General features: G+C 43.9%; 1 protein-coding gene across 1 annotated transcript in view; it reads left to right on the forward strand.

Moving 5' to 3' along the window:
• The window catches only part of TAF1 (TAF1 RNA polymerase II, TATA box binding protein (TBP)-associated factor, 250kDa), a 125,815-nt gene that overhangs the window by 59,050 nt on the left and 58,094 nt on the right, over positions 1-8,671 (forward strand). Inside the window, exons 27-29 of the mRNA XM_011992078.1 lie at positions 3,339-3,447; positions 4,344-4,442; positions 4,735-4,912. Of these exons, the coding sequence (XP_011847468.1) occupies positions 3,339-3,447; positions 4,344-4,442; positions 4,735-4,912 (386 nt within the window). The remainder of the gene's footprint in view (positions 1-3,338; positions 3,448-4,343; positions 4,443-4,734; positions 4,913-8,671) is intronic.

The following is an 8,671-nucleotide window of genomic DNA, read 5'->3' on the forward strand; positions in this document are numbered from 1 at the left end:
TCATTCCCAGTTCAAACATTAAATATATTTTGAATCTCTCTTAATCTAGAATGGTTTTCCCTACCTTTTATATTTTTCTTTTTTTTTTTTTTTTTGAGATAGGGTCTGGTTCTGTTACCCAGGCTGGAGTGCAGGGGCAGGGACATGATCTCAGCTCACTGCAACCTCTGCCTCCCAGGTTTAGGTCATCCTCTCACCTCAGCATCCACAGTTGTTAGGACTACAGGCGTGCAGTACCACACCTGGCTAATTTTTGTATTTTTTGTAGAGACAGGATTTTGCCGTGTTGCCCAGGCTGGTCTCAAACTCCTGGGCTCAAGCAGTCCTCCTGCCTCAGCTTCCCAAAGTGCTGGGACTATAGGCATCAGACACTGCACCCAGCCCCATTTATGTTTTTCATGACATGCATTTTTTGAAAATTCCAGGCCAGTTGTCTCAAAATATTCCACATTCTGGAATTGTCTGTTCTCTCATTGATCAGATTCCAATTAAATGTTGTTGGTAAGACATTTAATGTCATATCTGGGTGATATACTTACTATACCATATCAGCAAGCATGTAATGTCAGATTTTCCCACTGTTTTGATCATCTTGCTAAAGTGGTGATCCTCAGATCCTTTAATAAAGTATGTTTTTTCTTTGTAATTAACATGTTGGTGAATATCCTGTTCCCTGACAATCTTTTAATAGTTTCGGCATCAGTTGATGACCATTGCTTTATTCAGTTATTTCAGTGGGGGTTCAAAAATGGTAATTTTTCTAATTCTAGCATTTCTTCAACATTAGCTAACATTTTTCTATAAAAAAGAGCTTTCTACTCTCCCTTTCCAACATAGTGTCCCAAATTTGACTCCCTCAAGCCAGATCCTGTGTTTTTTTTTTTTTCTTTTTTTTTCTTTTTTTTTTCTTTTTTTTCTTTTTTTTAAACGACCCTATAAATATTTGAGAACTTCCTTGCTTTCTGGCACAAGATGTTTTTGTTTCCGTCTCAACGAAGTCTTGCTCCATTGCCCAGACTAGAGTGTGGTGGCGTAATCTCGGCTCACTGAAACCTCTGCCTCCCAGGTTCAAGGGATTTTCCTGTCTCAGCCTCCCAAGTAGCTGGGATTACAGACTTGTGCCACCACATCTGGCTAATTTTTGTGTTTTTAGTAGAGATGGGTTTGCACCTTGTTGGCCAGGCTGTTCTCAAACTTCTGAACTCGTGATCCGCCCGCCTGGGCCTCCCAAAGTGCTGGGATTACCGGCGTGAGCCACCAATCCCAGCCTTCTGGCACAAGATGTTAAAAGCTCTCTTTCAAATTTTCCTATCCTATACCTGGAGTCAGCCATTTCTCCAAGAGCCCAGGTTCCTTTTTCTTCTTGAGACGGAGTCTTGCTCTGTCTCCCAGGCTGCAGTGTGGTACCATCTTGGCTCACTGTAACCTCTGCCTCCCCAGTTCAAACAGTTCTCCTGCCTCAGCCTCCTGAGTAACGGACTACAGGCACGTGCCACCTTGCCCTGCTAATTTTGTATTTTTAGTAGAGACAGGGTTTCTCCCTGTTGGTCAGGCTGCTCTTGAACTCCCGACCTGAGGTGATCCGCCTGCCTCCACCTCCCAAAGTGCTGAGATTATAGGCATGAGCTACTATGCCTAGCTGATATACATGTATTTTAAATTACAACTTTATACTGATACCTCCAATTTAGTTTATAGATCTTTTTTTCCTCATCTTCCCTCATTTCATATTTGTCTCCATTCTCAAGAAATAACTTAATTTCTCTATATATTTACTTAGAAATCAATATATTGAGAAATTTGCTCTATCCTATGATAGGTACAAAATAGTTTCAGAATTACTATAATAATACCACTACCACCAACAAACCCATAAAGTAGATTCAAGATGTTTTTCATAGTTTATTTTTCTTGGACTACATGCCGCTGAGGTATAGTTAGGGTATTCCAAACATATTTGAATCACTTCTTTTTTTGTGTGTAATTTAAGAAATCAATTTGATACAGTTAGAGTCATTTATTTCTGTTTGTGTTTAGTTTGGGGTTCCTTTTCCCATCCTTGTTGATTTATTTTATTTTTTGAGATGGAATCTTGCTCTGTTGCCCAGGCTGGAGTGAAGTGGTGCGATCTCAGTTGACTGCAACCTCTGCCTCCTGGGTTTAAGTGATTCTCCTGCCTTAGCCTCCCAAGTAGCTGGGACTACAGATGCGTTCTATCACGCCTGGCTAATTTTTGTATTTTTAGTAGAGATGGGGTTTCGCCATGTTGGTCATGCTGGTCTTGAACTCCTGAGCTCAGGCAATCTGCCTGCCTTGGCCTTCCAAAGTGCTGAAATTACAGACGTGAGCCACCACACCCAGCCTCCATCCTTGTTGATTTAATTATTAATATTTGTAATAGTCATTGTTTTTTGAAGCACATTAGAAGAGGAAGATGGGCCAGACGTGGTGGCTCATGCCTATGATCCCAGCGTTTTGGGAGGCTGAGGTGGGAGGATCACTTGAGCTCAGGAGTTCGAGACCAGCCTAGGCAATATAGTGAGATCCTGTCTCTATTACTGAAAAAGCAGTTTTTAAATTTAAAAAATGAAGAAGAAGAAAATGTGATACCATGGTCCCTTAAAGTGGAAGAGAAGAAGGTGAATGAGCTTTAATGATTGAGGGAAGCCCAAACTAGTTTGTTTTCTTTTTTCAAACCAGTTTTAAATTTCTTGTTTCCATTCTGAATGAGTTAGGTTTCCTAGCCTTTTAAGATAGAATGCTGGGGCTGGGCACGATGGCTCACACCTGTAATCCCAGCACTTTGGTTTGCCAAGGTGGGTGGATCACCTGAGGTCAGGAGTTCGAGACTCGCCTGATCAACATGGCGAAACCCTGCCTCTACTAAAAATACAAAAATTAGCTGTGCATGGTGGTGGGCTCCTGTAATCCCAGCTACTTGGGAGGCTGAGACAGGAGAATCACTGGAGCCTGGGAGGTGGAGGTTGCAGTGAGCTGACATTGCGCTATTGTACTCCAGCCTGGGAGACGAGCGAAACTACGTCTCAAAAAAAAAGATAGAATGTTGGAACTGGAAGGATTCTTAAAATTCTTTAGCCTGGTTTCCTTATCTTCCCAATAGGAAACTGAGGTAAAGTTGTGACTTGCCTAGTTATTTATTAACTTGGAGAGCCTATGAGGGCTTGCCTGATCTGAAGGTGGATGTCTGGCCTTTGGTTTGGCTTATTCCTCCCTAAGCTCATGCTTAGGTACCTTGGACTTTTTTTTATTGTAGTTGGTTTTTTTTCCCTGGGAACTAGAAATAGGGGCTGTATCTTACTAAAGTGTTTTGATTACAGTGCGGATGAGGTTCGCAGAAAATCTCTGGTTCTCAAATTTCCTAAACAGCAGCTTCCTCCAAAGAAGAAACGGAGAGTTGGAACCACTGTTCATTGTGACTATTTGAATGTGAGTATGTGCGTTGCTTCCTTCTGATTAGGTGGGTTCTCATTGATTCCCCTAACTGTATATGCCATGGCTCTGACAGCCTTAGATTCTCCATTTGCCTTGCCCTGAGAATTATGTGTACTGTTCATTATAAGATTTCTAAAATATGTTTGTCTAGTTAGAGAATGTGAATTTTTTTTTTGAGACGGAATCTCACTCTGTTGTCCAGGCTGGAGTGCAGTGGCACGATCTCGGCTCACTGGAACCTCCACCTCCCAGGTTCAAGCAATTCTCCTGCCTCAGCCTCCCAAGTAGTTGGGATTACAGGCACACACCACCTAATTTTCATACTTTTGGTAGAGATGGGGTTTTGCCATATTGACAAGGCTGATCTTGAAATCCTGACCTCAGGTAATCTGAGGGGATCTGCCCGCCTCCACCTCGCAAAGTGCTGAGATTATAGGCATGAGCTACCATGCCCAGCTGATACACAATCTACTCACCTTGGCCTCCCAAAGTGCTGGGATTACAGGTGTGAGCCACCGTGCTTGGCGGATTTTTTCTTTTTTTTTTTTTTTTGAGATAGAGTCTCGCTCTGTTACCCAGGCTGGAGTGCAGTGGTGTGATATTGGCTCACTGCAACCTCCGCCTCCCAGGTTCAAGTGATCCTCCCACCTCAGCCTCCTGAATAGTTTAGATTACAGGCATGTGCCACCACACCCAGCTAATTTTTGTATTTTTAGTAGAGATGGGGCTTCGCCATGTTATTCAGGCTGGTGTTGAACACTTGGCCTCAAGTGGTCCGTCCACCTCGGCCTCCCAAAGTGCTGGGATTACAGGCATGAGCTACTGTGCCTGGACAGAATGTGGATTTTTTTTGGTCTGAGAAAGCATTCTGATTTTATGTTTCTTCTTAGAGACCTCATAAGTCCATCCACCGGCGCCGCACAGATCCTATGGTGACGCTGTCATCCATCTTGGAGTCTATCATCAATGACATGAGAGATCTTCCGAATGTGAGTTCATTGCGTTGGACATCTATAGTAGGGGTGTCAAAGCCCTTTGTTCTGTCTATGATTTCCAATAGAGGGCAGTAATCTGTAGATTTAGGTAACTGGAATGCCTAATTTTGGGGGATTTAGTTTTTTTGTTTGTTTAAGCAGTTTAGTAGAGGAAACAGACCTGCTCCACCTAGAAAGATTCCTTTCAGAGTTGATAGCCAGGTAGATAGGTAAGATGTGAGAATCTTCAGGAATTGGCTCTGGCAAGTGTTCTTTGCTGATGTATGGTTCCGGCCCTTGTTTGCAGACATACCCTTTCCACACTCCAGTCAATGCAAAGGTTGTAAAGGACTACTACAAAATCATCACTCGGCCAATGGACCTACAAACTCTCCGCGAAAATGTGCGTAAACGCCTCTACCCATCTCGGGAAGAGTTCAGAGAGCATCTGGAGCTAATTGTGAAAAATAGTGCAACCTACAATGGTAAGAATCAAATGTTCTATGATTGCAAAGGTCACTGTTCAGATCTTTATTTATTCCTTACTGGGCCTAAATTCAGACTAGATTGGACTGAGAGGACTGCAGTGTATTTGTGCATTCATTTGTGGGTATGAAAATCAGGTAATGCACATTTTCAGTCATTTAATAAATATCACTTCTTTTTTTGCGGGGAGTGGGTGTTGGAGTCTCTCTCTCTTGCCCAGGCTGGAGTGCAGTGGCGCAATCTTGGCTCACTGCAACCTCCGCCTCTTGGTTCAAGCGATTCTCCTGCCTCAGCCTCCCAAGTAGCTGGGATTACAGGCACACGCCACCATGCCCGGCTAATTTTTGTATTTTTAGTAGAGACAGGGTTTCACCATGTTGGTCAGGCTTGTCTCTAACTCCTGACTTCATGATCCACCCACCTCAGCCTCCCAGGATTACAGGCATGAGCCACTGCGCCCAGCCTAATGTCACTTCTTTTTATTCCCACTGTTTAATTCTTACATCCTCTGGAGAATTTGGAGTCTGTCCGTTGCAATGAAACAGTTCCATGGAAAGTAGTGGAAGAGGTGGTCCTAGGTTAGTAGAAAAGAGGGACATTCAGTGTGGATGGAACCTGTGTAGGGTATGCACTTGGGACCATGTTTGCTGTGTCTGAATCTTCTATTTGGTCTACAAATTTGTTAGAGGCGCCGTTATATGTTCACTTTGCTCAAAAACTGAGAAGACAAAGGGGAAGAAATCTGTTTGTCTTTTTTTTTCCCCTTATGAGACAGGGTTTCACTCCTGTTGCCCAGTAGCCTCCCGAGTAGCTGGGACTACAGGTGGTTGCCACCATGCCATGCTAATTTTTGTATTTTCTTGGTAGAGACGGGGTTTCGCCATGTTGCCCAGGTTGGTCTCAAACTCTTGAGCTCAACTGATCTGACCACCTCAGCCTCCCAAAGTGCTGGGTTTACAGGCATGAGCCACTGCACCTGGCCTGTTGCTATGTCTTAAAAAGAGGAAACAGTATAGCTTCTGCATGTAAAGGATAAGGTTTTCTGGTTTCCGTTTGCATCCTTGAGCACAGATTCACATATATAAATGTAGGGATTCAGAGTACAGATAGAGTATAAATCATGGCTCTGGCACTTACTAATTGAGTTACCATAGACAAGTTATTTAACTTCTCATACCCTCCTCAGTTTTCTCATCTGTAAACATGGGATAGTACTATGTGAATTTTAAAACCTTTCAGAAGCAGGCCCAACCCATTTATCTACTTTCCATCTCCAATGACTGGCTCCCATACCCACTATCAACCCCTGCCACACTCAGCATTATATTTCACAAAATATCCCCTATCATTTCTTCATGACTTTGCAGTCTTTGCTCTCTCTCTGGGATGCCTTTCTTTCCTATATTTCTGGGCCAACTTATATTACCTCTTTTTATTTTATTTCTTTTGAGATGGAGTCTTGCTCTGTCGCCCAGGCTGGAGTGCAGTGGCGCCATCTCGGCTCACTGCAACCTTCGCCTCCTGGGTTCCAGCGGTTCTCCCGCCTCAGCCTCCCGAGTGGCTGGGATCACAGGCGCCCACCTCCACACGTGGCTAATTTTTGTATTTTTAGTAGAGACGGGGTTTCTCCATGTTGGCCAGGCTGGTCTTGAACTCCTGACCCTGTGATCTGCCCTCAGCCTCCCAAAGTGCTAGGATTACAGGCATGAACCACCGCACCCGGCCCATGATTTTCTTTATTTCACCATAAGAAATCTTTAAAATGGGTACTGTTATAACCCTCATTTTCCAGATGAACATACAGGCCTATAGTGTTTAAATAGCTTTAAAAAATGTTTTTTTAATGATGAGGTGATGGGTTGATGTGTGCAGCAAACCACCATGGCACACGTTTACCTATGTAACAAATCTGCACATCCTGCACATGTATTAAAAAAAAGAAAAAAGGAAGATTACTTTACCTTTAGGGGCACTTCTAACCTACATTTGTGATTTTCTTTTTTTGGAGATGGAGTCTCGCTGTGTCGCCCAGGCTGGAGTGCAGTGATGTGACCTTGGTTCACTGCAGTCTCTGCCTCCTGTGTTCAAGTGATTCTCCTGCGTCAGCCTCCTGAGTAGCTGGGATTACAGGCATGCGCCACCATGCTGGGCTAATTTTTTTATTTTTAGTGGAGATGAAGTTTTGCCATGTTGGCCAAGCTGGTCTCGAACTCCTGACTTCAGGTGATCTGCCCTCCTCGGCATCCCAAAGTACTGGGATTACAGGCGTGAGCCACCACGTCCAGCTGATTTTCTCTTTTGATAGTCTCTGTCACCCAGGCTGGAGGAGTGTGGTGGTACGATCTTGGCTCACTGCAACTTCCTCCCCCTCTGGGGTTCAAGCGATTCTCCTGCCTCAGCCTCCTGAGTAGCTGGAACTACAGCTGTGCCCCACCATGCCCGGCTAATATTTCTATTTTTAGTAGAGACAGGGTTTCACTATGTTGACCAGGCTGGTCTTGAACTCCTGGCCTCAAGTGATTCACTGACCTTAGCCTTCCGAAGTGCTGGGATTACAGGCAAGAGCCACCACTAGACTTAGGCATGAGAATCACTTGAACCTGGGAGGTGGAGGTTGCAGTGAACCAAGATCACACCACGGCACTCCAGCCTGTGTGAGAGAGTAAGACTCTGTCTCCAAAAAAAAAAAAAAAATGACAGAGTAGAGATGTTAATCCAGTTATATCTAATGTCAGAGCCTGTACTCTTAACCACCATGCTCCATATACCCTTCTCCACTTTTTCACTTACTGTTTACGCCTCACAACCCTGCACTTGTCTTCTGCTGAAGTACCAGCTACATCCTAATTGCTGGATCCACTGGCCACATTTCAGAAATAACCTTTTATTTAAACACCTTTATTGAAATATAATTCACATACTATGCAATTTATCCATTTAAAGTGGTCAGTATTTTTTGTTTGTTTGAGATGATGTTTTGCTTTTGTTGCCTAGGCTAGAGTGCAATAGCGCAATCTCGGCTCACTGCAACCTCTGCCTCCTGGATTCAGGCGATTCTCTTGCCTTAGCCTTGCAAGTACCTGGGATTATAGGCATGCGCCACCACTCCTGGCTAATTTTGTATTTTTAGTAGAGATGGGGTTTCTCCATGTTGGTCAGGCTGATCTTGAACTCCCAACCTCAAGTGATCTGCCTGCCTCGGCCTCCCAAAGTGCTGGGATTAAATCAGGCATCAGCCACCACGCCTGGTTGGCTAAAGTGGTCAGTTTTAACATGTCATCCATATTGTAACATGTATCAGTACTTCATTCCTGTTTTTTTTGAGACAGGCTCTCACTGTGTTGTCCAGGCTGGAGTGCAGTGGCGCAGTCACAGCTCACTGCATCCTCACCCTCCCAGGCTCAAGGAATCCTCCCATCTTAGCATCTCAAGTAGCTGGAACCACATGTGCATGCCACCATGCCTAGCTAATTTTTATCTTGTAGAAACAGAGTCTCACTATGTTGCCCAGGCTGGCCTCAAACTCCTGGGCTCAAGCGATCTTCCTGACTTGGCCTCCCAAAGTGCTGGGATTACAAGCATGAGCCATTGTGCCCAACCTCATTTTTTTTTTTTTATCATGTAATACTCCATTGTATGGATGCCCCACATTTTGTTTGTCAATTGATGGACATTTAGATTCTAATTTTGGCTGATGCAAATAATGCATCTGTGAACATTTTGTGAACATTCTTGTACAAACTTTTGTGTGGACATTT

The sequence above is a fragment of the Mandrillus leucophaeus genome, unplaced genomic scaffold (genome assembly GCF_000951045.1).
Source record: "Mandrillus leucophaeus isolate KB7577 unplaced genomic scaffold, Mleu.le_1.0 Scaffold401, whole genome shotgun sequence".
In the NCBI taxonomy this organism is placed as follows: Eukaryota; Metazoa; Chordata; class Mammalia; order Primates; family Cercopithecidae; genus Mandrillus; species Mandrillus leucophaeus.